At 40.5% G+C, this 23,748-nt stretch overlaps 1 protein-coding gene across 1 annotated transcript in view; it reads left to right on the forward strand.

The window, feature by feature from the left end:
- cntnap5a (contactin associated protein family member 5a) overlaps positions 1-23,748 on the forward strand; it is a 95,418-nt gene that overhangs the window by 54,675 nt on the left and 16,995 nt on the right. Inside the window, exons 11-17 of the mRNA XM_063888714.1 lie at positions 2,935-3,041; positions 4,919-5,038; positions 8,446-8,646; positions 13,604-13,760; positions 15,553-15,680; positions 17,050-17,220; positions 18,251-18,469. Of these exons, the coding sequence (XP_063744784.1) occupies positions 2,935-3,041; positions 4,919-5,038; positions 8,446-8,646; positions 13,604-13,760; positions 15,553-15,680; positions 17,050-17,220; positions 18,251-18,469 (1,103 nt within the window). The remainder of the gene's footprint in view (positions 1-2,934; positions 3,042-4,918; positions 5,039-8,445; positions 8,647-13,603; positions 13,761-15,552; positions 15,681-17,049; positions 17,221-18,250; positions 18,470-23,748) is intronic.

Raw genomic sequence — 23,748 nt, forward strand, 5'->3', positions numbered from 1 at the left:
ACTGACAGGGCTCTTTTGCAAGGTGGATTTTGCACAGTGAGCATTACCAAGCTGTTCTGCTACCTGAGGATAGCTACTATATGCTATATTGTTTATTGACTTTTAGCAAAGTGCTGTTTGGTAGACATTGAGTATTTCCAGGGCTTTTATTTTGAAGGGGATATTGCGATCCCACAGCAGGTTACGTTGCATCTTAAATTCATATGGGCACCAATCTAAAGCTGATGGTGGTGTCATTGTACATCCTTTTGCATCAACATTCTTTATTCATTGTGATAAGTTGAAGGAAAGATGTTGCCAATAACAGTTGCCTAATATATATCTTTTTTTAGAGGAAAGTGCAACAAACATTTTGTAAAGTTGTGCTTTACATGGTAGCAAACACTTGCCTATTTACACATCTAGTAGACAACCAAGTCCAGGATCCACCCATCTTTTAGCTCATGTTTGTCTCCTACAATTCCTGATGTAAATATCTTGCTCTTTATCTGCTTAATACGTCACTTTCATCACCAGCTACATGCTAACATTAGCTGTAGTTCGTTCGGTGGTCGGCAAAAGCCATACGATGGGTTTATCAGAGTTTGCAGGAGTGATTCATACTTTCTGTGGGTTTGTCACAACATATGGCAGACTTTGCAGTTTTTTCACTCATCATTTATACAAAAAATATTGATTACAGACTACAAAGAAATACTGAAATCTAAGTGATAAAGAACATTTGAATTTACCCTCACTGCAGAATGTATTGTTTGGGATTTCTCCTGCAAATGAACAGTCTGTGCTTTACGCAGTACATTTATATTCAGCTCCAAAGAAAATGAAATATCTGAGTGAGTGACACATCCACCCTTTTCTTTTTGATGTGGAGTTGATGTCTTTGCACTCCCTGTGCTATAATCCGCAGCGAGGAAATTACATGTGAGGCTGCAGTACAGCTTTGTCAATGTTTATTGCATTGATGTTAACTCTGCATTTCACTCGCTGCAGCTTATTCAACGACCCAAGTGTTTGAGAAATTAGCTTTTATCAGAGTTAATCTCCTTTTCCTGTGTCTAATTAAACATTGCGGCTCAATTTACGGTCAGTGTGTGCGCTTAGGTGTGCTGGCTACTGTAACTCTGTGACCTGTAAGGGAGCCCATGAACCCATCAGAAAATAGCATGATGGTAATTAAACCAATGGCTGCAACCTTATCCGTGTTGCGGCTGGCCCGCTCTGCTGCTGTTAATAGGTGAAAGATGAAAGTGTATGAAATTATAGATGCATGCTTGAAAGGCTGGCAATTATGTGAAACTGAAGGAGGCTTGAGGAAGGGACTATTAATCAGAAGAGTGCGGTTTGAAATTTCTGTGAAGCGCTCATTGTGGCGAAATCCCATTAACAGGCATTCTAGTCTGAAGGTGACAGTAATGCTTTTATTTTTAGAGAAAAACGCCAGGACATGTCAGCTTTTTTCAAATCCAGACGGAGCACAGTTTGAGACACCGTCATATCACAGTTCTTGGGGTTTTTAATGAAACATGAATAAACAGCAAATTAGTCTTTTGGGGTTGAGTTTCAAAGCGTTTGTTCATAATTGCCTACAAAAGAATAAAAAGAAAAGGGAGAAGGGGTCTTTCTTACCTGATAAATAAAAGATTATGTTTGCAAACTCTAACAAAGGCAGTATCTTTATGCTGCCTAATGCGTGAGAAATGCCTGGGAGATTTGTGTGATCTTTTGTTTTGCTGTCTAAAAATTGCCATGTTTTTTTGCCGCTCCTAATAGCTATATTTGTTGAGGAAATATCAAAGTAGTGGAACATTTGCCAGGTTGTAGGTAAAACTGTATTATGAGTTACCTAAAGCTGCAGCGGTTATTCTATTTCAGTCAGAAAACTCACCTGTTTCATTAATATGTTTATTACAAACAGTATAGTTTGAGTTTGGCGTCTAGGCTCGGGCCTCATCACTCCACATATTAACATAGAACATTGAGTGATGATTAGATAACTATCCCCGAGCCTACAGGTGGAAGCTGGGGAGGAAGCTGGGGTGGCGGTGAGGCAGGCGAGCATCGCCAACGTCAACGCAGTAGCAGCAGCAGCAGCGGTGAGGTGAACATATTAGCAGCGTGGAAACAGCAGTAGTAGCAGCAGCAGCATTAGCGCGGCAGAGGTAGGCGGGGCCAACAGCCTAAATAGAGCGCCAGATTAGGGGACTATGTTTGGTTGGTTTTAAGTGTGACGAGGGGCGTTATGTGCGAATGTATCATTGGTGCTCGAGTTGACTGCCTGAACTAGCTGGCAGGCTTCGCCAATTAGTCTACCAATTGGAAAAATAATTAGTTACTATTCAAAATGATTACGATAATTATTTCGCTTTCAAGCTTTTTGAATGTGATAATTGCTGCATTTTTTGTTAAATCAAAAGCTCTAACGCTGCACTGTGACTTTTATCTTGTATTTACACCTGTTTCATTCTGCTTTACCCTGTTTCTTTTATACTAAGTCTTAAATGGGCCCTATAATGCAAATGTTCAGGTTCATAATTGTATTTAGTGTCTCTACTGTGAAATGTGTACATGCTTTAATGTTCAAAAAGCTCTGCAGCACCTCTTTTCACCCTCTGTCTGAAACCAGAGCCCAGTCTGATGTAATTTGTGAGCTGGCCGCCCTTTAGCCTATCATGTACAATGTGTTGGAGCATTACGGGGGTTGTGAAACTCTCTCTGGAGGGAAATATGGGGATTTTAGCTTTTGAAGACCATTTACATGCATTAAAACCTATATAACAAACTACAGGAAAGAGACACTCCATCAATAGGGCTTCTTTAATGCGTTTAATGTACTGCAAAGCTTTACAAATAAACTTGCCTAATTAAGAAAGTATTGAGAATCCTCTCCTGATATGACACGGTTGTGTAAAAAACGTCTTTCTTTTTTTTTTGCAGATGCCTTCCTAACCTATGTGAACACGGAGGCCGCTGCTCCCAGACGTGGAGCTCTTTCTCCTGCGACTGTTCAGGAACAGGATACTCCGGAGCCACCTGTCACAACTGTGAGCAGTTCTTCTTCGCACTTTTTCATTTCTTCGTCTAGTCTCAACCTGCCATTTTGCCCTCTGCACCCCCTCATATTTTCTAGGTCTACTGAGCTGTGTCATTTGATTCAGCACACACCTGTCTTGCTCGTAACTTTTCTTCGATTTGTGCAACTGAGAGGAAAGCAGAACCTGGTCCTGTCTCAACGTGACGTGACCTTACAAACACGGCTGTTATTCTCACTTTCAAATTTCGGAGAATGTATTTTTTCCGCTATATCCTGAAATAGCTTATGGCTGACTTTAGATTGACTTGACTTCAAGGGTTTTCTCTCATGGGTGTTGCTTTTATTTTATGATGCTCCGCAACACCGCTTGATATATGCAGTGGCGACAGCTGTTAGAAACTATGTGTGAAATTCCCCTGCCCCAGAATCTTGATTTCTTGTATATATGCAGGGAAGCAGAGTTTTCTTTGCATGTTGGAGGGAACATGACAGATAAGAACATAGGCTGGATTAGAAATAAGCCTTTTTTTTAACTCAATCAACTCCCCCAATGTTTACATTTGCATTTTCCCTCTTAGAGCTCAAACTTAATATCTGAAGACTTAAACCTTTGAAACAGATTGACAGCTGACTGTAGTAAGGGTGATGTCTGCATGTAAAGTGTGGAGGGTAGTTTCTTATTTGCAATATTAGAAAATACATGAACAGAAATGTAGCAATGTAATAAATAGTGTCTTTGTTGTATTCTCCCTTGTTAGCATAGCTTTTTAGCTTACTACTGGAATCACTTCCAAAACAAAAGAGTTCTTAATATTTTGTAGGTTTAATTAAAAAACCCAATAAATCCAATATATAGTAACTTACAGTTGTTAGCACTGTTAAGCTGCACATGTGCCATTTTGATGATTGCTTTCAGATACTTTAATGCCGTTTGAGCAATAAGAAGATTGCATTCTGTTGATAAATCCTGTTCAAATCCTCTAGATTTTAAAATGGTGAAAAGGACAGGGAGTCCTAACTGTAGTATCCAAGACCCCGTTTTCGAAATTGCTGATTCGGTGACTGCCAATTTAAATCTGAGCTGAAGCTGGCCTCACCCCTTTGGAGCGTCATGATCTCTCTGTCTGAAGAGAGAAGTTTCTACCGAGACACTCAGCTAAACACTGCCGTGATTAAACCCCATACTATGTTCCAAACCACATCCAGCATTATTTCTGAAACACTTCTCAGTGTTTACCTCTAGAACAGAGACAGTATATGTATCATATAAACAACAACTCTAAGTCCCTCCTGCAGACATCCTGCACAGAGACACAGAGGTGCTGCAGAGGGGATTCAGCTTGCGGCTGCATATTGCGGACGATAGATTGAGACGTGTCATGTGGGCGGGACGTTGCCAAGAGTTCAATATAAAGCCAGCCCACATTTCCGATATGACGTCATATCGGCAGCAAATCTGGATCAGCTCGTTTGTACCCCCCGTTTTTAGAGATGTGGGTAAGGAGGAAAAGAGAGAGGGTTGTATTTTCGGACACTTTGTGAGTCTGCTTACACACCGGGGACACGTATTTATGTATAAAAGACAGGAGAATGTGCATTTTGCATAATAGGGACCTTTAAACAAGCTGTTATTAATAATATGTTGCTGATCTAAAATGTGCCTCAAAAGCAAAAGATGCATACAAATTAAATTTGCAGGACATCAATAAGGCCCATATGTCACCGACATCCTGTTTTTAAGATATGACAAAAATAACTTAAAAATATCCTCAATAAGGAGTATATAGTGTTTTTGCAGTCAGATGACTCATTCAGGAGGAAACTGTTGGGAGCGTGGGCTGATTCTGGGAGGAAAAACTGATTTGTGTCCCTGTTCTGTTTCCCCAGCCATCTATGAGTCCTCCTGTGAGGCCTACAAGCTGATTGGCAGCTCCTCAGGCTTCTACTCCATTGATCCAGATGGTAGTGGTCCCCTGGGGCCCACACAGGTATACTGCAACATGACAGGTAAGATCATTGTAATTCACATGTTGTCACCTTTACCCTTTTTGAGTCCCACTGAGGACTGGCAGACTGCTCAGTGTAAAGAGTCCACTCACTTAGAGATCACACTGCATCGATCCGTCCCACCACGGCCATCTGACAGTTTACGATCCAGTAAGAAATCATTACGGACACTCAGGGCAGTCCCTGAGAGTTCAGGACATATCAGCGGGGAGTCAATAGCTTTAGTCAAAGTCCAGGTGGTTACACTGCAACATTTAAGCATCCTTTTGGGGCTTTTACACTCTTCCTGTTTGGTTTGGTTAAAACAAACCCTATTTGGGCCTGTGTGGAAGCTCCCACTCCTGCTGATTGTGATTTTCTTCAGAAAGCAAACCTCAAATTGTTCATATGAGCCATGTAATACGTTTATGTAAATATGTTGGTACCTATGGTAACACTTGTGTGTCAGAGTGGTTTATTTTCATCAGGTCCATGTGAGTATTCCTGCTCCTTTTCATCCTGTCAGTATATGTTTGTCATTTTTCCATGACATGCAGTCAATTTGAATAATAACCCCACTGAAAAATTCCCTATAGTTATTTATTGTAAGCCAGGTGAGACGTACAGTAATATATCTAATAAATCATTGGTTTTCCAAGGCTGAGAATATGGGTTTCCCCTTCTGAGAAAGCTTGGGAAACGCACCGCCCTTGGATTGCTTGATTTGTATTTATTCCTGCATGCCAATGGGATCAGAATTATGTATTTGAGCCCACTGAGAGTCAACATAAGACATGATAGTTTGACATAACACTAGACTACACTCAGGATATAAAAAGGGAGAAATCGGCGACACTAATACAGTTCCCCAAACAACTTTGTTTCTGAACTAACTTGTTGACTAAATCAAACATTGTTAAGCTATTCTGTGACTCAATGTGACCTTCATTTGAAAACAAATCTAATATGTATTAATTTCAATTCACTGAGCCTCCCTCTTGGACCCCCCATGGCCCACTTCAAATTGTAAAACCTCTCCATTATAAAAAGTGCAGTGTGTCCTCCAAGTCACCCGAGTTTTATTTCCTCAGGTGGGTCATCATGTTTACTCCTCTCTGTTGTTTCTAAAAGGCTAGAATGAAGACCAACTCTACTTAACACACAAATAGCAATTCAATTTGTCATTGGGGCTTTAACTCTTATTTAAGAATAAACACTCTTCTCGCTAAAACCAGTCAATACTCTCCCTTAATCGGCTTTAGGGCCCCAAACAAATAAAGTTAGTTCCACTTGTTCCACTCGGCCACTAGAAGCATCCTTTCCGGGTATCATAATGATGTTCAGATTATGGCTTCTCAAATTTAAATGTGCCACAACTTAACAGGCTTACGTCTCTAAAGCCCCACTAGTGGCCTTAAGAGGCAGCAATTCTCATTAGAGCAGGGTCATTAAAGTCAAAGGGGTTAATCCCCCTGGGAACATTAATCTGCTCAGTAAATTTCATGGTGGTCTGCCATTAAGTTATGATAACATTTTTGAGTTGGCTGGTATTTTGGACAGAGGGTAGTGCCACTGAAAATAGTCCCACATGGAAATTCATTTCATGTATTTAAACAACGATCTGCTCATTGGAGTGGATTTTTTTTCGTGTCTGATTGTTCAGGATTTCCCAAACATTATACAGATTCATCCACTGAGACGATGAATATCCACATCAATTACCCTTTAGATTTATGAGACATCTCTTTGTATTTTATTTGCCGCCCAAGGGTTAATAATTGACCTCTTGCTAAAAGATGAGGATATTTAAGAGCAAGGAGCAATCCAAACTAAATTCACTCTAATCTGTGTACATTTCCATTTGACATTTGATTATTCACAGTATATAAATACTTTAATGTCATTTTGCAGGATTGTTGGATGTATGTCTTTGGTCTAAATATGGAAACAATCACTTTCCATTCGGTCATCCCCGTCAGACTCTGCCATATCATTGTGATCTTTTGATGGCAGGAATACCCAATGTGCCCTCTTTCACCCGAACGGCCACCTGAGATGTGACATTTGAAAGACAGCGAGCTGGACACAACCTGATCCACGCTCCTCCTGACATGTAGGACAAAACACATTCAGTGAAGTTTTGACACCGTGGAGACAGCATTCATCACCAGCCTGTCACTACTTTCTCGGCTACTTTGTCCTTTGCAAGGTTAATGTAGCGGGGACATTACAGAGGGAAGCGATGCCACCTCCCCGCTGTCTGGTTCTGGCATTTTGTGTTTCCAGTCCTCCCCTCGCAGAGCTGCATTGTTCGGCAGCAGATATGCCTCTACTTGACCTCAATTAAGGAATCTATTAGATATGTAAATAGCTCTAAGCCTGACAACCTGATGTGAATAATCACAAAGTGGAGGGGGATTTTTCTCTCAGACAGAGTAAACATGAATTCCAGATAATGGAAACTGAGCCGGGAAGGAAGTAGGACTCCTTATCTGATTTTATTTTACAAATTCTCCACTTTTTCAAGTGTTATACATGGCAAATAATCACTAATACTTATCCTGCTGCACAGATTCAGTCCTGTGGAACTGAAAGGTTTATATTTAAGATGTTTGACGTTCAAAAGGTCATACAATCGTGGATTGAGAGCAAACGCATTCATTAGGAGTTCAGTGATTCAGCAACAAAGATTTCTGAAATGTCACAGTAACACTGATAGCTTAGCCAGCAACTCAGAACAACTGACTCGCTAATGAAGTGCCGACGTGTACCTACAGTCATATATGACACACAAATCAAATCACACACCACAGGATTTATTGTAAAATAAATGCTGTTTTTATTTGTGGACTTGCCTGTTTGGGGATTTTCCATTTTCGTTTGTTTTGCCAATTCTGTTACTTGCTTACTTTTCCATTTAGTCTTTAATTTACAATTTGTTATTTAGGATTTTAAGTGCACTTCTCCATGAAAGTCACAACTGGCCCTTTGACTGGTAATATTAGGAAATAACTCCCACTGATAAAGTAAATAATGGCTCTGGCACATTAACTGTTTTCCATTGACAAACAAAACAAGAGGGTCCCTTATATGAAATATGCCCACTATGCCCCTTGCATGAGTAATGGGATTGTGATATTTGCTGTAGTAAAAAAACAAAACATTTTAGTATTAGCTTTTGAGGATATAGTGCTGATGCAGTTCATGCTAACAGGCTATCACATGGTGAGCTGTGGGCAAAATGCTAACAAAGTAGCATGCTTCTTATTGCAGTGGGTTTAGACAGATGGAAGGTCATTAGGTCCATGTTCACACCGCTCTCTTTAGAATACGAGGTGTGAACTGGAGATTGAGCCATTGACACGTTTCACTTTAGAAAGTGAGGAAAGTCCAACGTTGCTGACAGATGCTAAACTTTTTTCTTGCAGAGGAGAAGGTGTGGACGGTGTTGACGCACAACATCACGGCTCCAGTTACAGTCCAGGGCTCCTCGTTTCTCAAACCTTACGTCATGAACTTCAACTACAGCGCCTCGGCTGATCAACTCCGTGCCATCGTGTCGGGCTCTGAGCAGTGCCAGCAGGAAGTGGTTTACAACTGCAAGAAGTCCCGTCTCTTTAACACAAAAGGTGAGTATTTATACCTGCTGTAGTGCTGTATGAGCTGTGATTAAATCATTGTTTCACGCCAACAAAAACAACAAATTCAACAACGAAGATATTTAGCTGTTAAACTAAAATAAAAAAGGGAAGCCTACAAATGCAAAACTTACTCCACAATGGTGTTTGATGTCTTTGAGTTGAGTGTTTGGCTGTAGTGGTGGTCCAAGTGAGGTGAGCAATGGAGAAAATAAGCATCCAGTTGGAGTATGGGGATGGAGGGCACAAGGTTGGGGTTGATGTTGTTGTCCCTGAAAGGTTTGGGAACCTTTGAATCTCCAGCTGTTGGATGAATGGTGTGTTCTTAGACTGTGGCAGGCTTTTTCAGTAGGGATAAAGTTTAGGGTTAGGGTTTGAAAGTGACCTAACAGGGTTGTGAGTGTGCGCATATCCCTTTGGCCAGTGCAGCACCTTGACAGATAACCTTGCATTTTGTTGTTGTAAAAGTTTAGCAACTGTTTTTGTGTTGCCATAGCTTTCTCTTTGCGCACCCCCTCTGTGTTGCCAGATTGACCCCATCTGAATGAATAAGGGTCTGCTTTTTTTCAGTTCTATCATTCATTTGAACATGGCCTCAGTGTGTAAGTTGTGTGACTTGACTGTTCTGTACTTTGCAGCATCAGCGGGGGGGTTGTTGTTACATTGTGAATTGAAAGTCAGGCTGTCTGTGCTTTGTCACATTGGAAGCTGCTGGTCCTTGGACACCCTGCCTTCTGCTTCACTCTTGTTATATTTTCACAATAACTGGAGAGTCGTCTCCAATCTTTTCGTGTGAATTCATCTTGAACTGCTTTGGCACCTACGGTGTCCCAAACAACCAAACATTTGCTCTTAAATCATGAAACATTCATGAAGTTCCAGATTTCGCCATTCCCAATTTCCCCAGGGGCCTTGCATGTACAAACAAACAAGTTCATTATCACACTAGACATCAAAGAGAAAACGGGAAGCAGCCTATTTTAAAGCTTCACAAACAATTTCAGAAACAGTCTACGGTTTTCAATGGTTTACTTTGTTGTTTGGCACAAAAATCTCCTGTGGAAGAAGGTCAAATGTCTCTCCGCGCTTCACTTTCCTGAGCGTGTAGACATTAAAAATAACACTGGTGATATTAAATATACTTTACAGCATATTCAAATTGATCCTTGGACAACATTGCACTTCGCATGCTAATTTCCAGGGAAACAACAGCAGCACTGAATCCGCCCGCTGAGTTTATGCAGGGATTTTCCGAGAAGATCTGAAGTCAAGCTGAATAACATGTCACCTCTCTGCCATCTTTCCTGTCAGTTAACAGGTTCAGTCATTTACTGGTTTTGTAAAAGAAACCTTGGTCTGCTTTGCATTTGTTAACACACTTTTGTTGTTTAGCACCTGTAATGAACCCAGTTCGCTAAGAGGTAACAATTGTTTTTACAAAGTGACGCTTGCTGTTTTCACGTTCTTATTTGAACGATTTTTCAGTATTGATACATCTATTTAGGTTTTAATACCCAACTGGGATTGATTGTGTTTCTTACAAAAGGACACCAACTGAATGAACAAACCAAATGTTTGAATTGGCCAGTTTTGTTTCACTCTTGTTAGATAGATCGATAGCCCCCCCCCCCCAGCAGAACGCAGCAAAGAAGAGTGCACTGGCAACAACAGACTGGTAGAAGATCTCCAAAATCTTGCTGCACACGTTAAAGGATCTCAGCTTCCTCCGGAAATAGTTGGCTCATCCCCTTCTTGTACACAGAGTCAGTGTTGGCCCTCCAGTTCAGTCCGTTGTCTAGGTGCACTCCCAGGTACTTGTAGTCCTCCACCACAGCCTCATCCTCTCCCAGAATGCTCAGGGGCAGTAGAGAAGTCGTCTTCTTCCTGAAGTCAGTGACCGTCTCTCTGGTCTTGGCCACATTGAGAAGCAGATTTTTCCCAGTCCACTGCACAAAATCACCAACCAGTGGTCTGTACTCCTCCTCACGTCCATCCCTTATACACCCTACCACTGCAGAGTCATCCGAATATTTCTGCAGGTGGCAGGTTAAAGTTCTCTGCCAGACATGGTTTCTCTGAGTGATGTAAGTCTGTTCAACCAGCAGCTTTTGAGCTGTGTCTTGTATTCGTCTACATTTGAGAAAAAGTCATTTGCAGTGTCACGCTTTAAACACTCTCATTTTTGTTTGTTTGAGATTGATGAAACACCAATCGTTGGCGACAACCAGCACTTGTTTCTTTGGCGTTGAAGTGCCATCATCAGAATCTCAAATCACCATTCCAATTTCGGCCTGTCACAGTAATCCTCGAATGCTGTTTGTTCTCAAATCTTTCGTATTTGAGCTGCGAGTAACATTGCAGACTCTAGGCACTGCTTGAAGGGGCTTCATGTGCAGGAGTTGTCAAAATGTTGATTTCCCTTAATCTCAGTGGGGAGACAGAGAGATGCATTTGCTTTGCTGGCTGTGAACTTGTCCTGACATTATCCAGCCAATTTGAGAAGGAGAATGAGAGTCATCTCTGCTTCAGGAAGTATTGATTGTCTTATTTGTGTGTTCAGTGTCTGAGGAGTGATTTAAGATGAGCAGCCGTTTAAAAGGGAACAGATCTACAGTGAGCTAATAAAAGGAAACAGTTGAAAGACAATGAAGAGTTAATTGATTTCAAGATTTGTTATTCTTACGTTGGCTTGTTGGCCAGGGTTGCAATAGCAAACATTATTTTCTGTCCTATTAACAACTGCAAATACTGTTCGTCTTCTTTTGTTTTTGTACTTCAATTCAGACTTTGGCTTTTCGGACTCACCTTTTTTGGCATTTCCCTGTTTGACATGTAGGGCTGGTCGATGTGGAGAAAAGCAAATGTCACAATATTTTCATTAAATAACCTTGAAATATTGCAAAAGATGTCGCTTTCGCAAAAGATTCAAACATTGTGATTTTACTTTAACAATTACCGGTCATAAATTGGCAGGTAATGACAAAGGGTAAAGGTAATTAACAGAACAACCATAACAATTCCTAAAAATACAACACACTTCTATCATGCAGTCTTTAAAACCAGGAAAAGACACAACTAATGAAAATATCCCAAATCTAAAACCGTGTCTCATTTCATAATATTAATATGATATTGATTGATTGCTCAGCACTAATTAAGTGTTGACAAAATGCCTGCAAGATGTTAGGAAATATGCTAAATGATGTAATTAATAGCATATTAGATAATTCAGCATTTTTTCACCTTGTCTATCGACGCCGTAGACAGCGCTGTTTGTTGAGTCGGGTGGTGTGGCGCTGTCAGTAGCACTGAAACAGAGGAGATCAATAGACAAACAGACAGAACATGTATTCACTGATTGGTTTCTTAGCCTGCATGCTTTTCCATGGTTGTAAGGAGAGCAACATCGAGAGGAAAGAGAGAGAGAGAAATAGCGGGGCAGCGGGGGTGTTTCTGCACCTCCCCCTGCTGATTGTGACGGAGAATTGTAAACAAAATCAAAATGTGTTTAGGCTCTCTTCGTGTTACCTTCCCATGTGAGGGCTCTGATTCATAATTGTAATTTAAAAAAAGAGTAGCCTTTCGCAACGCTGCTATTGCACGGTTAAATCAATGTATTTATTTAATAAAGAAAATTGCCACCTTGCAATGTCCCCCCACCCCCCAACACTAAGTCACGTGATCCTGTCGCCTGGCCTGGGTGTTACGCAACGACAGTAACAGGAGCCTATGTCTGTTCCAATGCATTTATCCCCCCTTCTCCATCATGAGCCTCAATGCCATCCATGGCTATTATTAAGTTTAAATCTGGCAGTTTTTCTCTATTTCTGATTTCTGGAAAATTAACCACCATATTGATTGTCATCGAGTAAACCATGGTGGCATTAAACCGTTTGTCAAGGCTGTCAGATCCTGTTGTGTTATCTACACGCAGAATTTCACATGGAGGGTGAGTTAATAGAGACGGGACATTGTTCGCTGTATCATACTAATATGTCATGTCTATCCATACATTTAAACGTATGCAGCTGTAATGTATGCCGGGTAGGACGAGGGCATCTTACCATGTGACACTTGATTATGTGTTGTGACATGTGGCTTAATGGGCTTCTCCCTCTCGCTGGCCTCATCTTCGATGCACGGTCACGTTGTGTGACGGATGATTGAGGCTGGATCACTTAACCCCATAGTGGAGGCAATGAATTATGCCTTTACGGTCTTACCTCGTGTTCACATAGGAATCTTATCACGAAGCCCAAGCAGAGAAACATAACAAATCCATTTACGCAAAAAAAAGATGTGTTTGTTTATTTCACATAAAACGTACATACAAATAAGCAATGCAGCAGATGTAATGTATAGAGCCAACATGTCACTGGTTCGGCTTTCAAATTGGAGTTGATAGCAAAACAACAGGATGTTACAGAACGTTAAAGTGTGAATGCATTGAATATAACTGTGTGTGTGTGTGTGTGTATGAAGCTGGGTCTGTGCAAGCATATATTATGTCATGTTTAACAAGTAGACACATTTTCCTTGCTGCTTAAACACTTTATCTGTGGACTTAAAGCTAAAATGGTCTAATTAGGTTATTTTTTTAGGTAAAATGTTGCGCAATATTGTGAAAAACCGTAATCAGTTTTATTTGTTTGATTTTATCCTGTGTATGATGTCTCATGCAGTGGAAGCCTCTCGCGCTGCAGCCTCTCACAGAACAGTTGTATCTGTTGCATGCTATCTATACATCTTTAATATTTGTTTGGTGTATTTGTTTGTCTTTATTCGTCAGTGCACCCTCATATTTTTACATTTTGAGATGGATGCAGTGGAGCAAAACAAATGCAATCCCTCCTTCTTTAACCCATGACCTTGAACTACTTAAGCGTGAGCTCTGGCCGGGAACCCGAGTGTTCCACGCGGTTACCGACTGTCTGCTGTGTTGTTTCAGATGGAAGTCCGCTCACCTGGTGGCTGGACTGGCAGGGAGAGAAGCGCAGCTACTGGGGAGGCTTCCTGCCCGGAGTCCAGCAGTGCTCCTGCAGCCTGGAGGAGAACTGCGTGGACATGAACTACTTCTGCAACTGTGATGCTGATAGTGACTCATGGTATGTTGTGCACACACACTCACACACACACAATTGGTCATTTTTTTACTCCAGAGAGAACATTTCCTGCAATATTTTTATTGGAAGAGGTGTTTCTATTATTTTGTCCACCACATGTATATCTATAAGGGTAGGCAAAATGTTGCAACCCGGTTTCGAAGCACCACCCAACCAGCTATAAAAGACATATTCAGATCCTTGAGTTAAGTGAAATACTTAAACCACTCTGTAAAATACGTTGAAGTAGTTATTGTGCAGTCAAATGTTTCCTATCAGTGTTTTATTTAATATACAGTGTTTTTGGATTCATTTCACTGCTGCATTCATGTGTATACAGTTTTGCATTTAGTTGTTTTTGTGCTTATTTAACGCCATGTTTACTGTTGGTAGAATAATCTACATCACTGCATCATATTGTATAAGCCCATTATATTTATGGAGCTTCTGCTGTTCTGTGAGAAGCAAAAAACGTTCTAAAAGGTCAAAGCGAAACAGAAGAATGACCCTGTATCCAGCTGATTGTAAATGGTTATTAAATAGCTTCTACAGTTTAAGAAGTAATATTAAACTTTATGGACCACTGTATTCTTTACTCAGCCTTTCAGATGTACTGGGGTTGAAGTACAACTAACTGAACTTTGTGCAGTTATAGAAAAGTAGTATGAGTAAATGTACTCATTCAAACTCCACCACTGCCTCCCACCTCATCATCCACAATAAGCACACCGTTAAATCAACCTCTGTCGGTAAAAACAATTGAACATTACAGGCTTGATTAATAGATGATCTATTTGTTTAAGCTGGGGGTTCCCATTAAAGTGGCTGATGAGTATACAGCTCCGGAAAAAAAATAAAGAGACCACGCTAAATGTTTCTTTAATTTCTATCTCTTCATGTATGGCAGCCAGTCCAGTGTCTGTTGGATTCCAACACAGGGAAAAAATGTCAGTAGTTTAAAGAATTCAATAAAGAATATTAGTTTAACTCAAAGACATGTCTATAAATAATAAAACAAGAGAACGTGATGATGCTGAAGCGGTCTCTTGTTCTTTTTTCCGCGGCTGTAAAGGCACCCTGTGCTGATCTAAAAATAAGATTCCCCGTGTAAATGTCCAAATATGCAAAAGAAAAATGGGTCAAGACCATGAGAGAAATAAAACCCAGATGAATAATAGCATAAATGATCTCATAATCGCTCGCTCTCTGGTTCATCCATAAACTGAAAGCCTGAGATAACCCCGCAGATGAACTACTCATGATGATTAAGCCAATTTATCGATTTGGGATTCAACCAAAATCAATTAGGAGAGAATGAATCTACGTCACAGAGCACCTAGAACATCTCAGAGTCCAGAATCTGCTTTCTATTTTTCTTTCTGCCTCTATCTAAAGTTCATTCGAATCAATTGAGGCGGAATTTTAAACAATCTCATACCAGGTGTTTACCCCGATTTGATTAATTACAGCTCAGATATTACCACAATCAGGATCAATCTAATCATAGTTTTAAGCTCTTAGGGAAAAAACAAAACCTGCATTGTAGTGGTGGTGTATTAGACGCTCTTTGTTTACTGTGTGTTAATCCAATGCAAAGCTCCTCTCGATTCAGCTCAGTTTGCATATTTCCAGAGGCAGCTGTCTGCACCGTGATAGATTGCTCCTTTTTTAATGTGTTTACTCTACGTTAGGTGCTAATGCAGAGGAATGGATGCCTTTATCTGAATCCCCAGAAAGTCATCCACCCCGAGGGCACCGTGTTACTATTTATTTATTTCTGTTTTGTGTGCCACAGGGCTAATGACACAGGAATCCTCTCCTATAAAGACCACCTGCCAGTGAGCCAGATAGTCATTGGAGACACCAACCGAACGGGCTCGCAGGCTGTGTACCACATCGGCCCTCTGCGTTGTTATGGAGACAGTAGGTGATCACCTCAGTGTTGAAGCGACTGTGCCAGATTTGGCTGCAGATGGATACCTTGATTCCCACTTTTAGGATTGATCAGAGCTCTGAGGATGCCTTCACGCCTCATGTGTTTATTCACGAGCACAAAGTTAAAACAAATCTGTTTTCTAACAAGTCAGACCTCTGGCTGCGAGGACTATAACCTCGTGAAATCTGTCTTTGCAAACTCATGTTGTGCAGCCAGGCAAGAGTCCAAAAAATAAGGAGAGACACCGGGGGGGGGGGGTTGGAGGGGTTGGAGCAGAGCCTGAAAAGCTTCACGGGAACATGAAAGAGGTTGTAGATATTTTATGCTTAATGTCCCAGAGTGAGGTGTGGACAAAGGGCAGGGAATTTTTAGTAGCTCATCTGCAGTCAAATGTAGCTCAGACCCCCATGATTTTACTTCAAATTCGAGTGGAGAGAGTGTTTCCTGCAGAAATTAAATATGTCTGCACAGGACGTGAGGAATATTTCCTGTGTGTGACCTATTTAGTTTCCTCTTTCCCACTACGGAACAATTTCTCGACATTATAAGATATTTTTCTCAGCTAAACCATAATGTTATGAATGTATGAACATGTACAGAAAAGTGTTTTCTATTATGCAAATAATTGTATTACAAACAGTTTGCCAAGAGGAGTAATAGCTTTGGTAATTTGCATTTAGTTTCCAGACTTTATTATTCCCTTGAAATAAACCTTTTTCATGTAATCGAAAATTCACATTCAAAGTCGTTTTTATACGAGGAACTGATTTAGTTTTAATGGTATTATTTGACTTTATCATTTAACCTCAGTACCACAGCATCCCCGAGCAATGAGCCCTCCTAACAAAGGCTCTGGACATTTGTTTAATGTGCTAAATAAAACGGCTGAAAAGAGAATCTGCATATAATGTGAAATACAAACACTGTCTCACAACAGGAACTGCAGCATTTGTTTTCTGTAGAAATGCTCAAAACAATTATGGAACTTGTTTGCCACATCTCCTGCAATGCTGTGTGAATAATGCTGGTGCTTTTTAGTGGAAATGAATTGGAGTCATAATGTTATACATTTATTAAAACCTCCTAAAGAGACAGTCGGGTGTTCAGAGTGTGTATTCTGACACCAAAGGCGCCTTCCTGTTTGCCACCTGAAGTCAAATGTGGAAATACTGATGACAGATTAAATGTCATGTTTCATTAACGGCTTTTCCTCAGGTTTCGTATCCAAAACTGATGAAAAGGTGCAAATTAGGCAAGCAGGGAAACTGAAAAAAGGCAAAAAGGATGTTTTACTTTGTGCACAGCCTCCAAGTCAGGAATCTTCCCATCTCAACTCGTTTTCTCTTTTCATTACAGAGTCTATTTGGAACGCGGCGTCTTTCTACCAGGAGTCCTCCTACCTCTACTTCCCCACGCTGCAGGCCGAGCTCGCCTCTGATATCTCCTTCTACTTCAAGTCCAGCGCGCCTTCAGGAGTGTTTCTGGAGAACCAGGGCCTCAAGGACTTCATCAGAGTGGAGCTCAGCTGTGAGTCAACGTTCTGACCAGAATAGACAAGTAGGGATAGAGAAGTACATGACAAGGGCATGCAAACATAAGAACACCCACACTAAGCTGTCAGGGATATATTTTTTTTGTTAGGAAAAGCACATAGATGGAAATGCTAGCTGTACTGTAGTTGACAGTTTAATTTCCCCTAGAAGCAGGCTGTCAGGTGCGCACAGCGTGATGTAATCCTAATGACACAGTCAACAGCTGTGTGATGCTGTCACAGGAGACGTTAAAAGCATGTCCTTACTACCCATGTTGCAACGCTGAAATCCTTAATGAAGACCCAAGACGAATGAAAGTTGTCTTGCACAGGGAAAAGGTAGTAAAATGCTGCCAATCAGGTACATTTATAAAAAAAGGACTGACTCCTGTACAGGACCACCAGTGAAGAAATGCACTGCAGTTGTGTAAGGTTTTCAGTGTAGCTTTTAAGTATTTAAGAACAGAAACGGTACAGTATTAAGTACTTATCCTGTCCTTAGAGAGGAAGTGTTAGCAGCAGTGGATTAGTTTAATAATTGCTGTTATTAAAAGAGTTTTGAAATGGTTGATTACAGTGTGTTTTGTTCACAAACCTAAGGGAGGACTTCTCAGGATATTTGGAGTCATTATGTATTGCTGCAGCATCGGAGACATTGTAAAATATTGACGTGCTGTCAGCTGAGCCCCCTCATAAATCTATTCAGGTCATCAAGTTTTCCCAGCAGCATTGTATCGCATTGCATCAGAAAGGCAGGATAGAAAGAAACATAAAAAACCTCATATCTCCTTCAGTCTGACCTGTGTGTGTGTGTGTGTGTGTGTGTGTGTGTGTGTGTGTGTGTGTGTGTGTGTGTGTGTGTGTGTGTGTGTGTGTGTGTGTGTGTGTGTGTGTGTGTGTGTGTGTGTGTGTGTGTGTGTGTGTGTGTGTGTGTGTGTGTGTGTGTGTGTGTGTGTGTGTGTGTGTGTGGTTGTGTGTGTGTGTGTGTGTGTGTGTGTGGTGTGTGTTTCCCCTCTGGCCCTCCAGCTCCCTCTGTGGTGACTTTCTCCTTTGATGTGGGAAACGGTCCAGCGATCCTGTCCGTGAAGTCCCACCTTCCTCTGAATGACAGACAGTGGCACTACGTGAGGGCAGAGCGTAACGCGAAGGAGGCCTCGCTGCAGGTCGACCAGCTTCCCCTCCGCTTCCTGGAGGCTCCCGCTGACGGACACCTCCGCTTACGTCTCAGCAGCCAGCTGTTCGTAGGTAGGCTCGCTGTCAGACTGAACATGCCTCCACCAGAGACTGGTTTATCATTTATTGCAACCTGCAGTCATTGCAGCAAGATTTAAGCACCACGTTGACATATTATACCATTATAAAGGCTGCCTGGTGAAAGCTAGCCCTCCTTTAAAGGGGAGGTGAAAATCACAACAGTTTTAAAGACGAAATATTCTTCTTATTTTGAGGTTCAGCTTTCTATGTTGTGCTTCTACTGGGACATGTCTCCATGCTTTAATGTTCAAAAAGCTCTTTATGATCCTCATACTGCTGTGCTGCAGCACCTCTTTTCACCCTTGGTCTGAAATCAGAGCCCAGTCTGCTCTGATTGGTTAGCTGGCCGGCTCTGTTGTGATTTGTCAACTGCTTAGAGATGTCCCTTCCCTTACCATATCAACTACAATGTGTTGGAGCCAATAAAAGCACGGGTGTTACATAGTGATGGGATTATGTTACTGAAGTAAACAAAGGAGTCCAATGGAGGCGTTTCAGGCAGGGGGGGGGGCTGGTAATCTCCCTCTGGTGGGGATACAGGGATTTTAGCCTTTGCAGACCATTTACATGCACAAAAAACAATATATCACACTGCATACTACGCATAATATGGCTTCTTAAACTAATCAATAGCAGCTTTAAAGTTCCCCCGTTGATTACTTATAATAAGACAATTATTTGAGTTGTTTGATGTGTCCTCATTTGTATACATTTTAAGAGACAGAGATCTGAACCTTGGATGAAGCAGGTTTCAAAAGTCTTGTTTCATTTCACAACATATCAGGGTTTTAGGATATTACCCATAAGGGAATTTTGGATTTCTCTTTACCATTCCATAAAGCAGAAAGTACTATCAACAGTCCTTAAAGAACATCTATTTTTGCCATGCTCTTATGAATAAAATGTACATTATAAATCAGGCTTTGAATGATACATGAACAAACCCCTTTAAAAACCTTCAGAAGTCATAGAGGAATAAAACTGAAAGGTTTAGTGCTGCGGAGGAGAGGAGATTTCTAGCTCAGAGCATTATAGAAAAACATGTTGAGAGAACGGCCTTGTTTTACCTTAGATATACGGTATAGTAAGAAATGTATAGGCTATCTCGCAAGACACTACAGGTGAGTAGGGTAAAAAACAAATGAATGTATATTACCTTGATACTCTGTCAGCTTATTAATTACATTAAGACAATTATGACATTTCAAATCTTGTGTTAAATATGCAAAACATTGGGGAATTTTGGATAAATCTACAGACGCAAATATACAAGTGTAGCATACTAATCACCTTGGTTTGTGGAAGATTTTGTGAAAAATTAAACAGCCTGTTGGTGGAAAGAAAGATATCGAGTTAGAAAATGTGTGGGCAATTACTACCAAAGCAACGAGCTGAAAGATATAATAACTTATAGTCTGGAAGAATTCCCTCTTGGTTTGTCATCAGGAGCAACACAGTTCACTTTTTTAATTGTTAATATAAAAATATTGATTGGTGCAGCTTTAAAGCAAAGTTCAAATGACTTAAAACTAAACTCAAATGCCTTTTGTGCTTTTGAAAGAGTAATAATGAAATAAAGGAACAGCTGAAAGGAACATGAGGCTTCTGCAGAGGTTTTATGTTATCTCTATCTGAACTTTAAAATGAGTTGCTGCAGAGACTGTCTTTTCTGTCACAGTCCTTTGCAATGTAGTCACTCTGCAAAGGTGTCTTTTCAAAACTAAAATGAAGAGAAGTGATTAGAGCTAACAATAAAAAGAAATACAAACCTGCCCTGTAAGCGACTCGGAAGAACTAATGTATTGTATTATTCTTTCATTATTGCTCTGATTCAGAAGCATGGCTGCTCTCTTTCTCCTCTCGCTTTGCTCCAGCAGCCTTTTCCCCCCTCTGACATTTTAATGTTTCTCCTTATTAATACACCAGCCCTCTGGAGGGGACAGACCCCATTTTAAAAAGGGAGCTGTTTCTTCACGTGTTCTCCTTTTCATACTGTAGGCCTACAGTTCGTGCACTCAATGGGTAATTTACTTTTAGAAATCATTTATAAGGAGGGTAAATGGAAATTGAAGCAATGACCTCTGTTGATCTCAGAAGACACTTTCATTCAGTGAAGATTTAATTGTTTTCATACGAAGGTGAAATGGCTTAAAGGTTTCCCCTGCTGATTTCAAACTAATTGGTTAATTGGAAAAGTAGAAGATAAATAATGACCAGTTTATAAAATAAAAAAGTGCTCTGCACAAATAATAGCTGCAATAAAATTCCATTTATTTAATGAAACAACTAAACACTATTATTCAATTCACCTTCTAAAAAGACAGGTTTAATAATATCTTAATAACACTATTGTGAGGAAGCTGCAGCTTGGTGGCAAAAACTGGGTGACAGAATATTAAAGAGAACATACAATGATCATTTTCAGGTTTTGTATTTTGCGCCTCTACCTAGACATGAATCTGTTTGATTGGTCAACCACTAACAGATGTCCCGACCCTTAGCCTATCACGTACAACGTGTAGTGCTAGCCATTCGAAGCAAAAGTGATGTCACTATGCAGGGTGCGATTTGACAAAAAAACAGAGGGGGGGATGTTTTTTTTAATTTATTCATAGACAAGAACATTGGACTTTTAACTTGCATAACTAGGGAGAAAAAAACGCAAAAAGTAGACAGGCCCTTTTTTCGGGTCCGTGGATTAGTCCCCATCACAACATGGCAAAACTTTTAATAACCCATACATGGATTTCTATTCAACGTCACAAAAACATGCGTACGCACTAACAGGCAGAAAGCACCATAGAACAGCATCAATGCTCTCCATGAAAAGACCCTCCAATTAACTTAAATCAAACACTCAAAATAATTCACTAAATAGCACAACGTGCTGTCAACACTCAGGGACAGGTCTGGAAAACTAGACAAAGTAAACAGTCGGCTCTGGTGACAAATTTGTGGTGGCTTTTTCGTTTTTCCTATCGGGGCATTGTCTGCAGCATTTCGGCCCTCTTCTATCCACAATTCTGCAAATGGGTCCTGTAAAGTAAGATGATATGCTGCTCTGAACGCGTTTCATGTTTGGTTCAGCGCTGTATTTCCTGCGAAGTTCCCGCACAAAAATGTTACAATGTTTTTGTGTTCGATGACGTTCAGAAATATGCACCGTCTGCCAGGAGGCTGCTGAATAGCCTACTCTGATGTAAAGACACTGAAGATCGTTAGATTTCAAGAGTTTAAGTAGGCTAGCAGTTAAGTTGCATTCATCGCTATCAAGGGGGGGAAATCCTTGTCCCCACCGGAGATAAAAATAATTTAGCAGAGGTAGGGATAGGAAAACCAGAGGGGGGGAAATCCTCACCATCCCCCCCTACAAATCGCACCCTGTCACTATGTTAAAGAAGTAAACAAAGGAGGCCAATGGAGGCATTTCAGGCAAGGGGGAGAGTGTGTGAGGGAGAAACTCTGGAGGGAGCTTTGGGGTTTTGGGACAACACACTACAGGAAAGGGAAAACCGACAGCATAATAGGTCTTCTTTAAAGGGTGTTATATTCGTGCTGCATATATCACCTACTCCACATAGGAATATTACTTAAAATATTCAAAAGTTTCACGGTTTATTACTACGCTCCTAATTATTTATTCAAAAGCACTTTTTCTTTATTAGATTATAGTCAACAGAAATTGAATTTGACTAAATTATATTTCTGTGTCTGTGCAGTCATACTGTAATTATACTAAAAGGCTTTATTAAATCAAGTCTTTGTGATAGTCACCCTGAACAAATAATGGCAGGTTTGCAGAGACCAGGTTAGTAATTGGTTTTATATGCACACATCCAGTTATAGCAATTATTTTAGGAAAAAAGTACCTCTGTGTTCAAAAGAAAAAATCCTGTTTTAGAGGTATAAATATGTTATTCCCGTCCGAGCATCATTTATTTATTCTGTTTGTATTTCTCAGGGACAGTGGGTATTAAAAAAACATTACTGTAAATATGCCAGAATTTGCGAGGAGTCTAGTTTTGATCAGTAGTCCCTGTTCAGGTGTGAAGTTGGCAGCCTAAAAATCTATAAACAAGAGTAAAACCAAAATTATGATAAAGGGCATATCAATGAAGGTAAAACACTGACAGACAAATGCCCAACACAGATTGGGCAGCAGAGCAAAAACATATAATAATGGAGCATTTTAAATTACGGAGCAGCTTCCCCAAAATAGACAAAAGCAAAGACCGGTATATGAGCAACTGGACAGCAGCAGCACCATGGTAATTCAAGCAAAAGGGCATTGGAGCAGCTTTGAAGTTGTATAACAAAACTAATACTCGTAGATTTGATGACGTGTAAGCCATGGTACCTGACACGGTGCATGTATGTGTGCGTGTGTACCATATACCATAGTGTGTAAGATAGCAATCTCCTGGTTCAAGCTAGCTAACATGACATTGGGATTTTCAGTGAGAAACTTTGGCATTACTATTAGCATTATTAGCATTAGCACTGCTAGCAGAAACATTTTGAAGTTTGCAATTGTATGTAGTGAGAAATGACCTGCATGTCCTGAACCATAAGATGACAGTTTGAATGTATTCATTCAACTAAAACTATACTACAAATAATCAGCAACCCTCAGGTCTGAAAGGTGAAGCTAATACAGAAGTGCTACACACCTGCATTCTCTCTGATAGCCAGCAGGGGGCGACTCTACTGGTTGCATGTATAGAGGTCTATAAGAAAATGGTTGATTTCCTGAGTAAACATTTTTCGGCTTGATTTTATGGTGTCAATTGCTAGTTTCAAGCCTTGTTCCACATGGCATGGAGTTCCTTTTTTAAATTATCTTCACATTTAGAGTAAAATAGACCATAAAGCAGGGTGTGCTTGTATCAGGGCTACCTTGTCATTGACCGGTCGCTACCATAATGTTTAAAGTTTGGAGGTTGTTGGTGTTTTTGTCTTAAAACTTTATCCCATTGACAGTGTGCTTTCACTCCCTGAAAGCCCCTCTTTAAAGAAGTTTTTCCTGGTTAATATTATCAGAAGTGAAATTAGTATGTATGGGAGCTGCTGTTTATGCCATCCCAATTTACCAAACACTTTGCATATGCAAGACAAATTCCAAAAGTTATGATGGAGCCTCATTTATCAGCCTCGTGGGATAATGAGAGGAAATTATAACCACCTGTTAGTGTGTTTTTTTATCTGGGATAAATTACAGGCATAACAATGATACCTTTCCATCAAAAGTCATCAGTGTCCCATTTCTTTGA

The sequence above is a fragment of the Eleginops maclovinus genome, chromosome 7 (genome assembly GCF_036324505.1).
Source record: "Eleginops maclovinus isolate JMC-PN-2008 ecotype Puerto Natales chromosome 7, JC_Emac_rtc_rv5, whole genome shotgun sequence".
NCBI classification, from domain to species: Eukaryota; Metazoa; Chordata; class Actinopteri; order Perciformes; family Eleginopidae; genus Eleginops; species Eleginops maclovinus.